Source organism: Nannospalax galili, unplaced genomic scaffold (genome assembly GCF_000622305.1).
Source record: "Nannospalax galili isolate Female #2095 unplaced genomic scaffold, S.galili_v1.0 scaffold199, whole genome shotgun sequence".
In the NCBI taxonomy this organism is placed as follows: Eukaryota; Metazoa; Chordata; class Mammalia; order Rodentia; family Spalacidae; genus Nannospalax; species Nannospalax galili.
Window position 1 is genome coordinate 1,923,638 of NW_008343559.1, and position 21,352 is coordinate 1,944,989.

At 47.7% G+C, this 21,352-nt stretch overlaps 1 protein-coding gene across 1 annotated transcript in view; it reads right to left on the reverse strand.

The window, feature by feature from the left end:
* LOC103739384 (voltage-dependent calcium channel subunit alpha-2/delta-4) overlaps positions 1-10,366 on the reverse strand; it is a 66,050-nt gene extending 55,684 nt beyond the window's left edge. The window contains 6 exon segments of the mRNA XM_029566809.1: positions 4,647-4,778; positions 5,452-5,614; positions 6,476-6,535; positions 6,928-7,044; positions 7,865-7,946; positions 10,305-10,366. Of these exon segments, the coding sequence (XP_029422669.1) occupies positions 4,647-4,778; positions 5,452-5,614; positions 6,476-6,535; positions 6,928-7,044; positions 7,865-7,946; positions 10,305-10,366 (616 nt within the window).
* Positions 10,367-21,352: the final 10,986 nt, after the last annotated feature.

Here is a 21,352-nt window from a genome sequence, read left to right on the forward strand (position 1 = left end):
TTGAAGAAGTCTGAAATATATTCAAGAGTTGAAACCTGAGAATTTATGGTGAAGGAGGAGAAGGAAGAGGAAGAGGAGAGAGAAAATCAAATGGAATTGACAATTTAATGAAATTAGAGCAGAAAACTGGAGCAGGAGACTGAAGAATACACTTTTGAATGAACAGCGGGTCATTCAAGAAATCAGAGAGGAAATTTAAAAATTTCTAGAGTCAAATGAAAATGAGGACACAACCTACCAGAACCTCTGGGAAGGAGGAGAAGGAAGAGGAAGAGGAGAGAGAAAATCAAATGGAATTGACAATTTAATGAAATTAGAGCAGAAAACTGGAGCAGGAGACTGAAGAATACACTTTTGAATGAACAGCGGGTCATTCAAGAAATCAGAGAGGAAATTTAAAAATTTCTAGAGTCAAATGAAAATGAGGACACAACCTACCAGAACCTCTGGGACACAGCCCAGGCAGTCCTGAGAAGAAAATCTGTAACTATAAACACTCATTTTAAAAATCCTGAGAGGCTTGAGCGATGGCTCAGGACTTAAGAGCACTTTCCGCTCTTCCAGAGGACCCCATTTGGGTTCCCAGAGCTCACATGGGGTAGCTCACAGCCACCTGTAACTCTAGCTCTGGGGTATCTGATGCCCTCTTCTGGTCTCCACAGGCCCCTGCACACACATGGCACACACAGACACACAAATTAAAAAAAAAAAAATCTGAGAGATTGCAAACAACCTCATGACGCACCTCAAGGCTCTTGAAAGACAAGAAGCCAATTCTAAAATCAGTAGACATCAAGAAATAATAAAGATTATGGAAGAAATTAATGAACTAGAGACTAAAATGAACGATAAACAAAATAAGCCAAAGAGTTGGCTCTTTGAAAATGTTAATAAAATTGACAAATCCTTAGCCAGTCTGACAAAAAGAAAGAGAAGACCCAAATCAGCAAAAGTAGAGATGAAAAGGGCATCATCACAACATGTGCCGTCCCGCGGGATCTGCAACGGGGTACCTGGATTGGGGGGTGGGGCCATGGATGAGGCAAGCGACAAGAGAAATGGAGACAAGACAGGGCTCTGATCAAGTCTCGTTTATTGAAGCACAAGCATGAGTTTAAATAGAGAATGAGAACAAAGAAGTGAAGAGTGAGGAATCATATCAGTCAGAACACAGGGCCCTGACGCACTCTGAACACAGGGGCCCTGACACACTCTGAACACAGGGGCCCTGATGCACTCTGAACACAGGGGCCCTGACGCGCTCTGAACACAGGGGCCCTGACGCACTCTGAACACAGGGGCCCTGATGCACTCTGAACACAGGGGCCCTGACGCACTCTGAACACAGGGGCCCTGATGTACTCTGAACACAGGGGCCCTGATGCACTCTGAACACAGGGGCCCTGACGTACTCTAAGGGGGGAATCCACTGATTAACGGAGAACAAGGCTATTTACTGGAAAAGAGAACAAGGCCGCGGGCTCTGTCCTGTGCCTGCGGGAGGATGGTGGGCAGAATGGAAAGTCACCAACTCAGGTCTGTCAGCAGTTTTGAGAAATGGCTGAGCCTCAGGCTCCCAACAACAACAGACTCCAATGCAGTCCAGAACACCACTAGAGAATATTTTGAAAACTTATACTCTGAAAACCTGGAAGACCTAGAAGAAATAGATGAATTTATAAATGCATATGACCTACCAAAATTAAAGTGAGAAGATACAAATAACTTTAGCAGACTCATTACAAGCAATGTATAGAAACTGTAATTAAAAGTCTCTGCTCAAAGAAGAGCCCAGGATCAGATGGATTCACTGATGAATTCCATCAAATTTTCAAGGAAGATTTAATATCAGTTCTTCTTAACTTGTTCCACAAAATAGAAAGTGAAAAAGCGCTATCAAATCATTCTACGAAGTCAGTGTAATCCCAGTACCAGAACCAGGTAGACATAACACAACAGAAAGAAAACTACAGATCAATTTCTCTGATGAACATAGATGCAAAAATCTCAACAAAATACTTGCAAACCAATTCAGGAGCACATTTAAGAAGGTCAAACATTATGATTAAGTAGACTTCATCCCAGAAAGGCAAGGTTGCTTCAACATATGTAGATCAATAAATGTAACACACCATATAGACAACTTAAGGATAGAAACCACAAAATCATCTCAATAAATGCCAAAAAGGTATTTGACAAGGTCAACATGCCTTCCTGATAGAAGTCCTGGAAACACTAGAAACAGATGGAGCAAAGTTCAAAATAAGAAATCATATATATATCCTATAGTCATCATTATACTAAACAGAGAAGCCAAGAGCATTTCCTCTAAAATTAGGAACAAGACAAGGATGCCCACTCTCCCCTCTCTTATTCAATATAGTGCTCAAAGTCTTGACTATAGCAATTAAACAAGAGAAAGACAGAAAAGGGATGAAAATAGGAAAGGAAAAATTCTAACTATCCTTATCTGCAGATGGCATGACTCTATACATAAAACCTATATTCTATGTAGAATCTATAAAAAACTCTTAGATTGAATAAACACAGGAAAGCTGCAAGATCCAAAGTCAATGTAAAAAGTAATAGCCCATATATATGCCAACAATGAACTCTCAGAGAAAGCAATTGGGAAAAATATTTTATTTGTAATAGCTCAAAAAGTATCTAGGAATACACCTAATCAAAGAAGACAATGGTCTCTATAATAAAACCTTCAAGACATTGAAAGGGAAATCAAATAACATACTAGACAATGGAAAGACCTTCCATTCTCTGAACTGGCAGAATTACTATTGTGAAAATGGCTATACTACCAAAATTAATCTACAGATTTAATGTAAGTCCCATCAAAACTCCGATCTCACATCTTATAGATCTAGAAAAAAAGCATCCAAGAATTTATAAAAGACCATGAATAGCCAAAGCAATCCTAAGGTGTAATAACTCAGCTGGAGGTATCACAATACCCGATCTCAAATTACAGAAAGCAAGTGAAATAAAAATCACTTCTTTGAAAAAATCAACAAAATCGACCAAGTTCTTATTAAGATAAAGAGTTTAATTACTAAAATAAAAAAGTGAAAATGACATGTTTATTCTAACTCTATAGAGGTAGAGTGGAGACTGGTATATAGTTACATGTCAAGAAGTTGAAGGGCCTAGATGAAATAGACAAATTCTAGAAAACTACCACAACATATCCACGAGGAAATAGGGTAAATTGACTTATAACTCTCAAGGAGATGGAGAAAAAAAATGAAAAATTTCTCAAAACAGTAAAGTTCAGGTCATAATAGCCCCTGATAAAACTATCAAACATTTAAAGAACTTGTATCAAAAATTTAAAGAATCCTCAGTATTTTCAGGAAAACTGAAGAAGAGGGACTACTTAACTTATTCTATGAAGCCAGATTTACCTTCATGCTAAAAGCACAGAAAGATGCTACAAGGAAACTATAGAGAACTGTCCTTATTGAACACTGATGAAAAAATCCTCAGCACAGTACTAAACACTAAATCCATTAGTATATCAAAATGATAACATAACATGTGGAATTTATTCCTAGAAGGCAGGAATTTCTCAACCTATGAAAACTGACTGATATGAAAATGTCACATTAACAGAACAAAGGGAAAAAACATGACTGGCTTTCCCTTGTTTTCCTTCCTTCCTTCCTTCCTTCCTTCCTTCCTTCCATCCTTCCTTCCTTCCTTCCCTCCTTCCTTTCTTCCTTTTTTCCTGTGTGTGTTATATGAGTATATGAGTATGTGTGAACATGTGGAGGCCAGAGGTCAATGTTGGGTGTCTACCTCTACCGCTCCCTATCTTTTCTTAAGTCCTGGTCTTTTACTGAACCCGGAGCTCACCTAGTCCACTAGATGGGCTGGCCAGTGAGTCCCAGTGTCCTTCTGTCTTCAACCCCTCAGTGCTGGGATTACAGGTGGGTGCCACCACATCCAGCTTTTTACATGGGTGCTGGGGTCCAAACTCAGTCCTTATGCTTGCACAGATAGCACTTTACCCACTGAACCATCACCCAGCCCCTTTTTCTGTTTTTGTGGGTGGACAATAGAGCTTTGCCCACTCTGCTTATTAGGATGTTGCACTTGGATTTGTAAGTAGGAAAACCAGCATCTTCCACAGGGCTTTCCCAGGCTAGGGGCCCACTCTGGGCATTTGGTGACAATTACTATGATGTTCAGTGGAGTTACTTGTCACTCATCCAATAGCTCCCTTTGACTGTGTCACCATATATATATATAAATATTTAGAGGACCAAGAGTAGGAGCTGGAGAAATGGCTCAGTGGTTAAGAGCACTGGCTGCTCTTGCAGAGGACCCAGGTTTTATTCCCAGCACCCACATGGCAGCTAACAACTGTGCGTCACTCCAGTTCCAGGGGATTTGATGCTATCTTCTAATCTCTGTGGGCATTGTATGACAAGGGTGCCTTACAGACATGCAGGCAAAATACTTGTACACATAAAATAAAAATAAATAAAATATTTTTAAAATATTTTTTAAAAAGACCAAGAGTGGGTTGGAAGTGCCCTTGGACTGAGAACTAGCACCTGCCTTCAATAGTCAATCACTTATTCTTAGAGAATAAGCCAAGAGGTGAAGATGCCACCCAATGTCCTCACCTGGATAGATCCTGAAGAATCCAGTCGAGCTGCCAAAATATTGCCAGGTCAGTGTCAGGTCTCTCTGGAAATTCTTCACAAACACAGGGTTCAGGGCCTCAGACATGTATACTCCATTTAAAATATCTGGGTCTGGAGGAGAGATCGTGGAAGGAACTTTACAGGGACTTTACATGTAAATACGCATGAACCCTCGCCCCCAGTGACTCCCTTCAGAGCTGCATCTGGCCTCAAAGGGCCTAGAAACTGCCTTCTCTCCCAGCCCACATGCTGTGGTTTGGACAGAATCTGTGTGTGTGTCCCCAGGGTTCCTGTTTGGAAGCACAGTCCTTGGTTGGTCATTTGGAAGAACATAGCGGGGAGATGATTGCCCATGGTGAGCACTGTGATAGGGAAGAGCGTTTTGGAGTTCTATGGGATGCTGGTGAGTTCTGTTGAGAAGCTTGTGGAAGAGAAAGACTCTATAGTATCCTGTCTCCCTATGTGAGTGTGTCTTCTTGCACAGGCCCCCAGTTGGCATGCTCTCCCATGGTGGGATGCAGCCAGGGCCCTCACCAAAGCAGTGCCATCCTGGCTGAACCCTCAGCCTCTCAAACTTTGAGCTCTCTTCTTTATGTTCCTCAGCCTCAGGTATTCTGTCATAGCAGCAGAAAATAGCATATTCCATGCATGTGTAGGATAATTTCTTTTCTCATCCCATCTAGGAGGTTAGAGAGAGACAGCTTAAGCCCTGTAGTGCTTCTTGGGGGAGATGGAGGCAAAATTCTCCCCACCCGCTGGACTGTAGTGGTGAGGGCTCAGCTACCTTTGTTGTACACGTTGGTGGGCAGCTGCACACTGCTCATGGAGACGTTCACCCTCAGGTTGCTGAAGCGTGCATCAGACTCTAGAACAAACTCTGCTCCCAGCTCCACGTAGTTGCCTTTCTGGTCCTTCTCATTGATCAGGACTGAGTTGTAGTAGTCAAACTGGAGAGAGAGGGAGCAGGTCCAGCAGAGGCAGCCCAGCCACAGAGTGTCGGGACAGAGTGAGAAGTGGGGGAGGTGTGTCAGAAGACTTGGACATGAGGCTGGACTAGATGGACTGGTGACTGGTGAAGACATGTGTCATTGGGCGGAGAATGCAGGCACAGATGGGACAATGAGGTGACAGCACATATCAAGATAATTGAATCAGGGGGATCACTAGCTGGTGTGGGGTCAAATTGGCCTGATTATTGCTTTGATTCTCCACTTGGCTTAATGCTTGTGAGCACAGCTCAAGTCAGAGACAGAGACAGACAGCCAGAGACCCAAGGAGCCACATGGAGACCAAAGACCTTGTCAGCAAAGTCAGTTTCTTTCGGGTGGGGAGGGTCCTAGACACCCAGATAGTCACCCCTTTCTCAGGTTATATTCTATTTTGTTGTCTTCTGGATACAGAGGGCTCACATTCACTATGTCCTTATCCAACCTGTGCTTTATTCTTCCTGTGTCTTCTATCTCTCAGCCCAGAGACCCTTTCTGTGCCTCACTTGCCCCGAGTCTCTTCCCTGGAGCCCAGCTGTGCCTTGCCTCACCTCCCTCATCTGCCTTCTAATGCTTACTCAGCTGGCCCATCCATCTGTTCATCCCAAACCTTCTCTGAGAGTTCTTGCTCTGTGAGTCTCTTGAGGTGGAGGGAAGGTCTTACTGATGAGGTCAGGCACAGCTCAGCACCAGGGCAAGTATTTCATGGCCGTAGAATGGGCAGCTGCTGCTCTGTTCCCCCTACAGTGGGGACTCAGGCTTTCCTGGGGGTTGGGGCAGAGCTGGCCAGCCTGCCTAGCACCTGCTCCCATAAGGACTCACCACCAGAGATGCATTGAATTTGTGCTTCAGGTCAGCTTCCTTGACAGCCTCCACCAGCCTCTAAGGGAGGGCACGCAAAGGGAAGAGAGTCAACAGCAGTTCTCTGCCACCTAAGCCCAAGATCCCCCCTCTCCTCTCTTCAGTCCTCTGCTCCCTTCCCCTGCCCTTTCCACCCTTCTTGGTCCCTAGATGTGTTGAGGTGCTTTTGTGGAAAGGCCCTGGGCTCAGGTCACTGCCCTGAATGCCCACAAGGCCTGGCTGGTCCAGGTAGAGACAGAGGTGTCTCCTTCCCTTGTGTGAATGTCTACCCTGATACCTGTGGTGCCTGGTTAGTCTAACACAGTCCCCATTTCACCCATCCAGAAGAGGACCAGCCGCGATCAGTGTGTGGTCCCTGAAAGGCCCTGTAATCCCAGTGTTGTCTCTGGGAACTGGGAGATGGGCAGTGGCACCTTAACAGCCTCCACTTTCCTCTGCAGCATGGTCTCCATGTCCTCTGAGAACTTCCTCACTAGCTCCAAGCCATCCACCTCCTTGATCTTCAGACTGGGCTCCACGTCCTTGTACTTCTGGGCGGGTAAAACGGGAGGCATGGGTACCTTTGCTCTGCACCAGGGTGTCTGTCTCTCAATGTAGCGGGGGACACATTCTCTCCCTAAAACCTTCTTGGCTCCCCTAGGGGATGGACACCCCATGACCTCCCAATCCTAGCTCCAGCTGCCTCTCTTCGGGTGCCCTTTGCTCAGCCTGCAGACACATGGCTGTCACTGTCATCAAGAGTTGACTTGACACCTGGGCAGCGATTGGTCCACACCCAGTAAGTTGGGCAGCATGGACATGGGGCAGGGTCCCCAAAGCCCCTGCCCTTGCTCTGCATGGCTCTGAAGCTTCCCTGACATGCTGTCTGAGAAGTGGCTTCAGCATCCTTTCACATTAGCCAAGCACAGCCTTTGTGTGGCTCTGATTCCTCCCGAGGGACCCAGCTCAGCAGTTCCAGAAGGAAGTGTCACTGGTAGGAACTGGCTTTAAATTTCTGTGTGCCGAGGGAATGTGATGTCAGCACCTCTGCTTCCTCCTCTGCTTCCTCTTCCTTCTTCCTGGGTATCCACATCGCTCCTCCCTCACCCACCCGAGAAACCTCTTTCAGGTCTAATTCTTCCTACTTCTGGCTTCCTAAGTACCTGAACTGACACAGTGCTTTGATTCCACTGTCCCCACTGGCTCACTCTGGGAGTGGAGCCTCCCTGGGCCTCAGTCTCCCCATCCGAATATGAGAGAATTGACACAGATGGTCTCACAGGCCCCTCACAGCTCCGAGGTGAGAGTTCTGCTCCTTTCTGGGAAGAAGCCCTCTGGCCATGCAGGAGTTATGTGGGATCGGTCACTGACCTTCTGCAATAAGGGGACACTGGAGTACCTGGACACCATGCTGTATAGGTTCCTGCCAAAGGTGTTGGCCCACAGCTTCACTCTGGGGGCAGAAAAGCTGGTGTTAACTTTCTCTCTGCCAGGGCTCTGAGGGTGGGGCAGTATGGGAGGGTGGCAAGTATATGTGGGGGTTCTGGCCCCTCCTTCTACCCTAGAAGACCCTGAGATCCTGCCCCCCACAAGGGAGCATGCTGGGGTCCAGTGGTCACTCAGGTCCCATCTGGGTCCCATAGCCAGAGAAAGTGTGGCCCCTCTAGAGCCACTTCCACAGAGGCATCATCCAGATGCTCCAGTACTTCCTGAGGTCTGACTACATGTCAGACACAGTAGCCACGCCCTGTCGGGGACACCACGTCCCCCAATAGCTTGGTATTCCTTTGGAAGAGGCCAGTGAAGACTAGGGGAGGGCTAGTAGTAGAGAGGTAAGGCTTCCAAGAGGAGGTGGGATCTGATGAGTTCAGCATCTTGAGTATGGTAAAGGTTAACCCAGTAAAGAAATTTGCAAGGGAGTTTTAGGTAGAGAATAAATTTTTAGGTAGTGAGTTTGGAGGAATGGAAAAATGACTACAAAGTCTCCAGCTCAATTTGTTGACCATGGTGGTATTGTTCAATAAAGCCGAGAGTGTCAGGAAGGCAAATCAGGGCAAGAGGAAGATAATTCATGCTGCTTGGACCATGTTGATACAAACTTCCTGTTACAGGGCTGCTGAGGCCCTTGGGTAGGTGGCACACTGCACAATTTGAGGTTCTGGTAACATTGCTACAAACAGACTTAAAAGCTCTCATAATGTTCAGTGAGTGTGCACAGGCATTGATCTAGAGGCAGGGTAGGAGTCATTAAGACATGAAGAGGATTGAGATGCCAAGGGCAAATGGATTCTTGTCAAGGCAAGTACGTGGCATGAGTTGGTCCATAAAGATGCCACAGGGGCATTGGCAATTTCAGAGCCCAGAGATGATGTCCTGTCTCTGGGCTCTGGTGCCTTGCAAAAGGCAAGGCAGAGAAACAACTTAGAAGCCCGCGGAAGCCAGTTACTAGGTTCTGGGAGTAAAAGTATGGGGGTTCAAAAGAAAAGGGAAATGCCTAAAGCAGCAAGGTGTGGGAGCCATGGTCTCCAGGATATGTCACGTGGAGGCCTTTGGTGCCCTTGTGTGGGGAGCAGGTGGCCACTGCTAAGTGCTGAGTGAGTGGGGGACATGGGGGACTCTGCGAGAGAGGAGAAGAGTGGGTCAGGGTGGCCGAGTTCTGCCTCCTGGAATGGGAGGTGACAGCAGGGCTGTGTGGAGGTGGCCATGCCAAGCTGCTCTCAAGGTCTCTGTGTGGAGGCCGCCCTGGATGCCAGCCATCTTTTCTTGGTCCCTTGCCATTCCTGGAGCTTGGCTTCTGAGCCGCAGACTGCTCAGTGTGTGCAGGGCTGCAGGGGGTGACCAGAAGGCCAGTCTGGCTCAGCAAATGCAGATCCCAGCACTGTCATCTACTCACCTGGATCCTTGGGGACTCTCCCAACTCCTCCCAGTCAACTAGGGATGGTATTGCCTCCCTCTCTGAGCTGTTGCCTAGGCTGAAGGCATCATTGGTAGCGTGCTGAGTGCCCAGTGGAGCAAGGAGAGGACACCCAGTGTCATGGATGCCCACTCTATCCAAATCACTGTTCCCAGAGCAAATGAACACATTGCTGGGTGGGCTCTGTCCTGTCTCTGGGCTCTGATGTCTAGACTCAGATGTGGGCTGAGCAACTTTAGTCTAGAATGCTCTGCTTCCTTCAGTATTGGGAATGTCCCAAATACTGAAAAGCAAGCCCTATTGCCCAGTAATTTATACTAGAGTATAAGTGATTGGTGTCAATTTTTTCCAACCATTGGTCTTGGTGGTAGAACGAAGACCTTGAAGGAGGCAGAAAGGTAAAGAAAGAACAAAGTCACAGAAACCCATTCTAACCTAGTTCCTGGACAAACACCATCTGTAGGAGCCATCCTACCTGTTCAGTTACAACTGCTTTAGCTTTCCTGAATGTTAAAGCACAGATTGCCCAGGGAGTCCTCTGCAGAGCTACAAGGGATGTTGCCTGAGCCACCGAAGCCCTGACCCAGCCCTAATCCTATAATTATCCCCAAAAGAGCCTCCCCAGGCTGGATGTCTACACTCTGCTTTTGTCTGGCCTTGGTTAGCAGCTATGCAAGGCCAGAGGGTAGGGGCAGGCAGACTCCAGACTCAGCAAGGATCTGAAGACAAGCGGCAAGGGAGAAGGGGTCTTTCAGAGAGGAGGAGAGGTGGGGTGGGTGTAGGCATGGCAGCTGGCCAGCGGGAGGGGCCACAGGAAGGTCTTCAGGGTAGGGGAACTTGAGACTCATGCTTCCAGAGGGATGCTGGTCTGGCCTCTCATGGTGGGCAGGTAGGCACCGGACAGCAGCAGCCACAGGATGATGGGCATCTTTGGCAGGAATGTCCAGGATGATGGCCATCGTCCATAGGGGACCCAGTTGTGACTGGAGGGAGAAACGGGGAATTCTGGCATGGTGCTCTTGCTGGGGCCAGGGAAAGGACAAAGCTCCAGCTCCTGAGTGTTCTGGCCTGCTACCCAGAGTGTTCTGCCTGTTGGCCAGCTCCAAATGAAGGGTTCTGCCTGCAGCTGCAGCTAGTAAAAAGCAGCCCCAGGTGGGCAGAGGCTGTGGAGCTGGCTGTCTACCCGGAGAGGCTGTGACCAAATAACCCCTCTAATCCATCGGCCTCTCCTCTAATCCCTGCCTAATGCCAGGGGAAGGGCTGGCACAGGAGTGCAGTGACCTCAGCAGGACTGCCCTGAATCCAGTCCTGTACAGCTGGACCAGCCATATCCTTCTGCTCCAAAGAGGCCAACCTGTACCCACAGAACAGCCTCTGGGCTCAGACCCAGGCAGTGTTACATATCTGCTTTAAACAATAGAAATAAGATTATTCCCCTTAGCAATGCCCTGTTCCCATTCAGGACACCCTGGAACATATACTGAAACCAAGAGAGCTGGACCAATCCGGCTTAGACTTATACGTGGAAGAAAGCAAACTGTCCTCTGAGTGAACTTTTAGGGGAAATACCCTATTTGCCATCTTATGTCTATGCGTAGTTGGGTATGTATACTATTAAAATCAGATTCTTCATGGGACACATGCATACACACATGTGCACAAACAAGCACAAGTGTATATCTGTGCCCACAGTGCAAGGTCAAGCATGTGCACACAATGGGCATGCACACACACATGCATGTGAGAAAGTATAAGCGAACACATGCACATATATGCCTGCATGCATATGGATGAACACATATGCATGTGTATGTAATGCACACATGTACACACACAAATGCACACATAGGCATAGGTGCACACATGCTCACAGTGCAAGGTCAAGCACATGCACACAATGGGCATGCACACAGATGTATGTGCAAAAGTGTGTGCAAACACATACACATGCATGCCTGAACGCACACACATGAACACATGTACACACATAAGTGCATGCATATGCACACACAAGTGTGCACACACCCATGTACATGCATGCACACACAAGCACAAGTGTGCAAACAGAAACATAAATGCACATATGCATGAACTCACACACACATATGCATGTACATACATCCATTCTTAGCACATATAAGCATATATATACACACATTTGTATTCACACACATGTACATATATATGCACTCATACACATGCAAACATGCACACACACACACACACACACACACACACACCTCAGTTCGGGAGGAGTGCAGGGAGGCCTAGAAGACAGCAGGCTTCTAGGAGTAGGTTTGGAGAGGACAGGGCAACAGGCAGAGCACAGGGCCTGGGAAGGCAGCGCCCACTCACCAGCTGCAACTCATTTAATCCACAGATGATCCAACCAATACTGTGCCCTCACCTGTCACAGGTGAGCACAGGAGCTCTACAGACAGGAATGGCAGTCAGTGTTTGAGGTGGCACCATCATACCACCAGCCATGTCACTGTGGGGACAGGTGAAGGCTGTAGAGGCTATGCTCTTGGACCTAGGGCCACATCAAGGGGCTCAGAGTGGCAACCTTCCTCTGGGTTCCCTGTGACAGACAAGAATGCCAGGGTCGCTGTGCAGGACCCCAGCAAGCCAAGTCTCTCCAACCTGCAGGTGGAGAAACAAGCCCAGAGAGGAACTCTCTCTACCTAAAGTGACCCTGGGGATAAGGACAGAGCTGAAACCTGGCACTAGCCTCCTGCCCCAAGCAAGATTACATTTGTCCTCCCACATGCCACTCTGAGTTTGGGCTGGACTGGGCTCCACCCTCCAAAGAATGTAGCTGCAGAAGATTCCTGAAAATCTGAGGTCTACTACAATTGAGGGAGGGACGAGGACAGCTGTGTGAAACCCGCACATCAGGGACCTGCAGGTGGACATCTCGCCTCTTTTGTAGCTAGCAAATGCTGCCTTCATAGCCTTAGGGATATAGCCAGTGATGCTGTATGCAGAACCTACACATGATGAGGTCAGGAGTTAAAGAGGAGAAGCAGCAGATACTCCCTGGATGAGAATGTTCTTTTCACACACCTGCAGGGCCTTGTCCCTAGCCCCGTGTGACCATGTAGTGCTGTCTTTAACTAGAGGCCTCCTTTGGCTTTCCCTTTGATCCCACACATCCCCATAGCCCTCTCTATCCCTTCATGTCCTAGCAGTTCTTCCCAACTCCCAAGATCTCTCCCTCTGTCCCTGCACACTCCTGTAGCCCTCCCTGTGACCCCACATCCTTGTGGCCCTTCCTAACCCCACATGTCCCCATAGTCCTCCCCTGATCTCATACATTTCCAAGGCTCTCCCCTTGACTGTACAACTCCCATGATCTTTCCCCTAAACCCCCATATGTCCATAGGCCTTCCTGACCCCACGAGTTCATGACACTCCCCTGACTCTACAATCCTGCATGGTGACCCTGTCCCTATGCGCCTTCAGGTTTTTACTCACTTGTTCTCTTCCCGAGGAGCCCTTCCCTATGACCCCATAGGCCTTCCTGACCCCACGAGTTCATGATACTCCCCTGACTCTACAATCCTGCATGGTGACCCTGTCCCTATGTGCCTTCAGGTTTTTACTCACTTGTTCTCTTCCCGAGGAGCCCTTCCCTATGACCCTTTCAAAACTGCAGCCTCTACTTGGCTCCCCCACTTGGCTTCTCCTATTCCCATCCTTGTTTGCTGCCCTCCTTGCTTTTCTCTTACATATTCACATTTGACTCAGCTCCCTTGCTGAGCATCTGTTGTGGTTTGCATCTTAAGTGTCTGCTAAAGATCTGTATATTAAAAAGCTTGGTCACTAGCCTGTGGTGCCGCTACCGGGAGGGTGTCGGGGGGCGGAACCTGGTGGAGCTTAGTGGAAGGAAGCTAGGTCATTGTGAGCATGCTCTCGAAGGGACCAGTCACCTTCCTCTCTGGTTTTGTTCCCCACCATGGTGTTCTGCGTCATCACAGGCCCACAACAGCCAACTGACCAGGGGCTGAAATTTCTCTAACCAATACCCCCAATACACCTTTCCTCCTTTTGAGTTTTTATGTCTGGTATTTGTCTCAGTAGCAGAAAGCTGACACCATGCCTATCTCCTCCTTGAGAGTGAATTGTTTGCTTTATGGCTGTTCTGTTCATGGTGCCTAGATCAGTACTTGCACATAGGAGGTATTCAGCAAACATTGAATAAATGAAATATGCTTGTTGACTGTGCTATAATAGAAAATACATTTTTTGAGTTTTGGTCTCAGTACTAGTTCCTGGCACAAAACTCCTAAAACTTTTGTAATTTCTTATGTGATGGGGTATAGGAAGCTCACTTGCTGCCATTGACGTTTGGACTCCATTCTGAGGTACGTCTCGGGAGGTATCATGACCCCTTACAAGTTCCTGGGTGCAAATTTTGTTGTGCCATGCATCTTTGGCTGGGTTCTGGACAGTCACAGGAAAACCAACTCAGGAATGGAAGGTTGAAACTTCCTTACTCCTTTCTATGAACAGGCACTGGAGATGGAGTTGATGACCCATCGTGCCTATGAGATGAGTCCTCCACAAAGTCCCTGAAGTGTGAGGTTTGGAGAATTCATGAATTGATATCTGTGTGTCAGGAGGTTGGTAGACGCTGAGCTCAGGATGCTTCTACCTCATCCAGGATATCTCTGCTTTGAGCTGTTCATCTATAACTTTGTCATAGCTTTCATAATAATAAGCCAGCAACAGTGGTGAGAGTGGTCGACTGGATACACACGTAGCAGCAAGGACAAAAGGCGGTATGTGGCATGTGGTGGGGACAAACCAGAATCAGGTTCACAACAGTGTTGGTAGAAATTAAAAGCACAGGCAAAGACTTTTCATAATGTACAAGTCATTGATAGAAAAACAGTAACGTTTCATTAAGACTCAGAGGACTTGTACTGTGTCAAGAAACACAACAAAGAAGCAAAGGCGGGGCTGGAGAGATGCTCAGTGATTAAGAGCACTGGCTGCTCTTGCAGAAGACCTGGGTTTGATTCCCAGCATCCACAGGGTGGCTAGCAATTGTCCATAACCCCAGTTTCAGGGGATCTGACACCCCCTTCTGATCTTGGCAGGCATTGCATAACATGGGTACACATACACACATTCAGGGAATACAGTCATACATACAAAATAAAAATAATAAAGTATTTTTTAAAAAGAACTACTTCAAGTAGACAGAAGCATATTTATATGAAATCCAAGACCAGAATCCATGGCAGTAGGAGTCAGGAGAGTGGTATCTCTGGGGTTAGTTTTGCTAAGGAGTATGAAGGACTGAGTACTAACGTGCTTCATCTTCTTCTGAGTGGTGAGTTAACATAGCTACACAGATACATGTACGCAGCCGTTTATACAATACACTGAATTGTCTATGTAAGATTCTGCATGCTTTACTGTATATGTGTTACGCCTCAATAAAAACTCATGCACATGAAGCTGCCCACTTTGTGAGAGTACCTACAAACGAGTGAAACCGAAGAGAATAGTTATGTGGGATTGTTGAGGGTTGGGAAGGGTATAGACGTAAAGGAGGGGAAATGACAGAAATCAGAAAGAATCCTTGTCCAAACTACAGAAATTAAGGAGGATGCTTAAATCTTTGTGTGAGTGAGTATGTGTGGGGGGGTGCGGGGGGGAGATAGTTTAGAGCAGTAACACCAGGATGAAGGTGTGAACTACACGGCATTAGAATTAAAGGCTTGAACTGATTGAACCCCAGGGAATCATGGGAACCTGAGATCCACATAGCATCACCTCATCCTTGGTCCATGTATTAGTTTCATGCCACTACAATGAAATTGCTGACACAGACTTTTTAGGAACTAAAGAAGTTTCTTTTGGTCATAGTTCTGGAAGTTCAAGCCTGAGATTTGATAACCCATTGGTTTGGACCTCTTGCAAGGGTGGCACTGCAAGGCAGGAGTAAATGTCAAAAAGTTCACATCATTAGCCAGGAAACAGAGATATCCTGAGAGCTTGGGGTCCCACATCCCTTCCAGAGTATACCACCCCCATGGCCTAAGGACCTCCTCTAAGGTCCCACCTCTCAAAGGTCTACTGCACCTCCCAATACCACCACCCTTGGATCAAATGTTTGTATGTGGACCTTCGGTGGGCCACTTCTCTAAACCCAGAAGCCCGTTATTAAGGGCAGGGTATCATGGGCACCTTGATCTGCTCAGTGTTGAGAATAGAATGTCAAAAGGATGATGAAAAAAAACAAGTTCAAGTTTGTGCATCGGATCAGCCAAGGCCAAAGCGTCTCCTGCCCCAAGTCCAGCTTGGAGAAACTCATACTTCAAGTCTGATTTGGGGTCTCCAGCTGAAAACGCTGGCACAGCCAGAGACGTCTGATACGTTGCCAGGAAATCCCTGATGGTTGCCTGTCTATGTTGGAAGGGCCCCTGATTTGTGGGACTTTAGCAGCATGGTTGTTTTGAGTTCAATTGTGTCCCCTCTTGAATACATATGTTGAAGTCCTAGCCTCCAGCACCCCAAGGTGTGACCTTATTTGAAAACTGTGATGTCATTGGATAAGACGATCCCACATGACTGGCATCCTGGGAAATTTGAACACAGCAAGGACAGCAATGCTTGTAGATGAGGAGACTCAAAGTGATGTCTTGCCAGGCAAAGAATGCCAGATGCCAGCCAACCATCACAGCCAGGAGAGACAAGGGACAGCTTTCTTCCTTGGCCCTGTGGGGAACCAGCTCTGGTGACACTTTAATCTTGGACTTTTGACCGCTTGAACTGTGAGGCAGTAAATTTCTATAATGTAAGAGGACTGGCCAATGGCACTTGCTAGCCCCAGGAAACAGAGGCAGTGTTCTAATACAGATCCTGAATTGCTTCCTTCTTGGCCCTAGTCCTCCCCTGTGAGTCCATCCCATTTCAATGGGAGGAAAAGTAAAGGATTACTTTTTCACAGCAAGAAGATAATTCCAACTAGAGTGTACAAGACAATCAAGAGAGAATTCTTCCCTGGAGGGGTGTGGGGAAGGGTCATACAAGGTGACATGAAGAGGCTGGCCCTGCCTCCCTCTGACTGCAGAGTGTTCACTGGGCATAGTTAGTGGATGCCAAGTCATGGGGGACAAAGGGAGGGATGTTCAAAATCAAAGTCATGGAGGTTTGTTGTGAAGGATGCTAATACCAGCCTGAGGGGAGTGTATGTGCGCTCACATGAGCATGTGTGTGTGTGCCTGTGAACCTGTATGTGGGTAATGTGCATATGTGTATATGTGTCATTGGTTGTATATGTATGGATGTGGATGTGCCTGAACATGTGTCTGCATCATTTGTGTTCTGGAGCGATTGAGAAATCAAAGGGGCGGGGGAACCCAGACAGTGGAGGGACCAAGAAGGGAGATCTGGTCCTTTAATGAATCCCCTGACTCCTTCTTCCTCCTGGGCTTGCTAGAACCTTTCTTAATTAATGCCTGTGGGGTGTATTTAGATGCTAGAAGGAGACACAGAAGCTTTATAAATAAACCCAGACTTCTAAGGGTTGACTAATGTCCGAGCCCTTAGCTGAAGGAGAAAGCTATGCATTGTCGCGGAAGGGACTGAGCCAAAAAAGGCTGCTGAGTCCAAAGGCACACCAAGGGCCCGTGTCTGCATACCCAAGCTGCCTCTCTGTGGGAAGGTTACAACTCCCCTCAGCCTGGGTTCTCATCAGCAAGCCAAAGGATTTTCTGTGAATTTGGTTTCAATCCGTGAGACCATTTCTCACATGCAAAATTCTATCCAGCACTGTTGTCCAAGGTCATACAGTTGTACCAAGCAGAGCACAAAGGACATCTGAGAGAAGCTCGACTGCTCCTACAAAAAGATAAGTGACTCTGGCTTACAACCGCCCACACATAACCTGTTTCTGGAAGACCCATGCTGGGCTTGCCAAGGGAGCCTTAGGAAAGTAAGGTACTCAGATCCAGTGGATGACAGAGCTAGATGGGACTGTGAGGCTACCCACTGCACTCCCAAGAATCCCTGCCCTACTCAGGAGGGGCTGCCTCTGTGGAAAGTGATAGTTCTCTACTGGGGATAAAAGGTCACTGTTGGCAGTGACCTTCCTGATCTTACATCTTAACCAAAAAGGAAGGACACAAACAGAGTGAGGGGCTGGATGTCAAGATTGAAAACTGCTGCGTGTAATTCAGTCCTTCCTTCAGCAAAGGAAAGCACCTCACAGGGTTTGCACCCCCTGGCTTTCATCACAGGGAGCAAAGCCGAGACCCAGCCCAGCCCAGAACGCAGGCCCCCTGCTTGAGGCGGAAACATTTGTTTGTAGCCTTGTTTCTTTCAGGCACTTAGTCTAAGGCTGGTGCTGATTTCTTGATTGGGTGAGAGGTCCCTGGACCTGGATGTTTGACTGAGTGTCCATGGTGATATGCACAGAGACTCCTGGTTTTCCAAAGATAGTCCAAGGTATGCCATGTGGTTGACACTCAGAAGCATCCTAGTTAGGAAGAATCATGAGGTTGCCCTGCTGGTGGACAGCAGAATGGTACTCAAGAAGAAAGAGGGCTTCAGCCTCCAGCATCTTTGACTGGCAGAACCTCTGTCCATGGCAAAATCCCCTCTAAGGATACTACAGGTGTCACCAGGAATCATGCCATGGGACAATCGTTATTTTCCTCAGTAGAGTGGCGTGTGATGGAGAGAGCTGGAGACGGATTCCTGATCCAGGGCCATCTCCCTGGACTACCAGTTGTCCAAGGTCACCATCCATGAAGTGTCTGCTATACTACCTGGTCCATGTTCTCTGAGTCTCAAATTGCACAGACATGTTTTATTACCAAGTCTTCTACCTTATTCTTCAAACGGAAACTCTGATGTCTTGAGGTGGGAAGCAGGGGGAAGAGATGGTCACCAGCAAAACATGAACAGACCCCCATGTCTTGTGGCCTCTGTATCTCCTCCACAAGAGACTGCCCATTTGTACCTGGCTGTTCATATGCAGCCAGGGCAAGGATTTACTGGCAACTAGGCAAGGGTAAGGGTGGGGAGACGTGTCCCTGGCTCCCATATTCCACTGAGAAGCAGGATACTCCCTGGGCAGTGGGACCACTGGGGCTGTGAGGCCCTTACTGGTACCCAGCACCCAGCAGTTTTGAGCTCACAGAATGTCAGGACCAGACCCTGGGACGTAGTCTGCCTGGGCCTGGGAACCCAGACCCCTCGGTCTCGTGACTGACCCTGTTCACATCATCAGCTCCACGGAGGCTCTGGGTCTTGGGAGACACCTGTGTGGACTCTACTTTCTCAAGTCCAGGCTAGTCTTTTTGCCTCCTATTTCCAGTCCCATGTGCAGCTGCACCATGGGAAGGAACAACTCTGCCTCCACAGAGATTGAGGGAAACGGTGCGTTGAGGAGAAACCAATGGGGGACACGGTACATCTACAAGTGTTTTGGTGATGGGTAGATAAAATAATGAAACCGAGAACAGTGCCTGCTACATATGAGAAGCTTGGTAGGTGGTATCTGCTTCTGTTCATCAACACCAGCATCATCCAGCACTTCCTCATCTCATTTAGTGTCATTATCATGAACCTAGTCAGAGAGCCTGGTGGCTATCCTTGATTACTCATTGACCATCCACAGATGATCTAGAATAAAATCCTATCAGTTTTATTTCCTAAATATTTAAAGAAATGTGGCCCATCTTTGAAAATATCCCCAAGCCCCTCCACTACCACTGCCTTGGGTTGGGTCATCATCCCTTCCTACCTGGGCCTCTGCCGTTGCCCCAGCCTTCCAGCCGTATCCACTGCTGTTCTGGTTTGGATCTATAATATCCCCGAGGGACCATGTGTTGAAGGCTTTGTTCCTTCAACACTAATGGGAGATGAGGGAACCTTTAAGAGGAGCATAGTTGGAAAAGTTAGGTCATTGGGGTATACTTTTCAAGGAGACCTTGGCATCCCAGGCCCTTCCTGTGTCTCTTTGTCCCTCAGCTGCCATGAGGTGAGCAGCTTCCTCCATGTTTCCACCATGATGGGGGCTTTAGGTTTCCTCACAGGTTCAAAGCAACAGAGTTAAGAGACCATGGGCAGAAACTTCAAACCATGAGCCAGTATAAACCTTTCCTCCTCATTAAGCTGATTTTCTTGGGTATTTTCTCACAGCAGTGGATCTGACTAATGCAGCTGCTCACCCTTTACCCGTCTCCTCAGCTGCCAGAGAGCTATGGGATAAAGGATCTGAGCACATCGCTGCTTTCTGCTTGAATCCACCAATGACCTCGTTGTCTACAAGTCCAGACTCCTTCCTTTGGTCACACCTCCTCCTCTGAGTACTAGACCACTGATTTGTGCTCTCCTCCTGCTTCCTATCCACTCCTCCTATACCCCAAACACTGTGCCTGTTTTTTGCCTTCTTGTCTTTGCTTGTGCTACTGTTTCTGCCTTGAATACCAGCCTCTCTACCCATGACATCAACTCCCACATATCCCTTAGGAACTGCTCAGACATTACCTCCCCCTGGATGCCTTTTCTGGATCTCCTATTTGTTTTAGGTTCCCTACAATATCCCATGTCTAACACTCACTACCCTTGTGATATTATTTTATAATTAATCTCCCTCTAAACTGGATCGTGAGGTGTCTCTGGTGCCACCCACAGCTTGTGCGCAGAGGGCTCAGTACATATCAATATCACAAAGAGTGGCTCCAAACAGTGTGTGGGGAACACAGGCCATTTCCAGTGGATGGGAAAACAGATGTGTTTTCTGGATAGCTGAGGCTGCTTAGGTACATTCCACTGACCCCTTTTGAGTGAAGGAAGATGAGGAGGGGGTGAGAAAGCACTTCGGATTGAGAGCTTTCAGGATCCCAAAGCCAGGAGGGGTCACCTCACAGCTGACATGGCCGAGTTTAACCCAGGTGAGATGGCATCATTTGACAGGGCATAGACTTTCACACGAGAAATCTTGCTGTAGGATAGAGCCCCCTGTCCTTTCAGGATTGGTTAATTATGGATATTCTGTGAAGCTCCTTTCTCTACCTCTGGGCATTCTGGGAGAACTACTAGTTACACAGTGGGGAATAAAACTTAAGGAGCTCCTAACCTCAGGTAAGTGTTATGGGCAGAAAAGCTTCACAAATAATTCCGGACAGTTCTATGAGAGGACTGTAGGTGGCAATAAAGACAAGTCTGGCTATAACTCACCTTGAGGTCGCGTGCTGCACATTCCCGGGGACTGCTGCCGACAGGACTGCCATTGTAAAACGTGTGCTGTGAGCTATGCAACAGTTCTGGGTGCCTATGAAAATCTCTACAGACAATAATTCCAGTACTCATGTGGTGGAGGAGACAGGTGGTGGGAGTGGATTCTCAGTGCAGTGCTCTTTGCACAGGATCACTTGGGACAAGGAGCTCATGACACCCTAGATCCTGGGACTTCCATCTTGGTCTCAATCCCTGGAGTGGTGTAGCACCAGATGTGCTGTGAAAACCAGACAGGTGGCCGGGAGTGAGGATGGAGCTCTGGGAGGAGCTGAATTTGCCGAGTACCTGGCAGGAATGTGTGCAGCTGCTGGGCAGGCCACAGGGAATGTCTGGCTTTGTGCTGCTCAGCATCTGCAAAGCTGCGTGTCTCACTTTGAGTGACACTTGAGACTCCTTATATGCTCCACCTCAGCTTTTCCACAGATATTTAGGGCATCTCCCCTTGGTCTTCTGACTTGGGAAATTCGTAGACTTTGTCTCACAACTTGCCTACTTAAAATATCCTTTACTTCCATCTTGCTGTGCCCTTAGTCAAGTTGCAGAACTTTGAGTTTCATTCATTTCTGTCCAGGCAGCTCCAGGACTCAGCCTAAGCTGTATTCATTCAGAGCTGGCTCAGAGCCCCCCCCCCCCCCCCCCACCCCCCCCCCCCCCCCGCCCTCTCGGCACCCCCCTCCCAC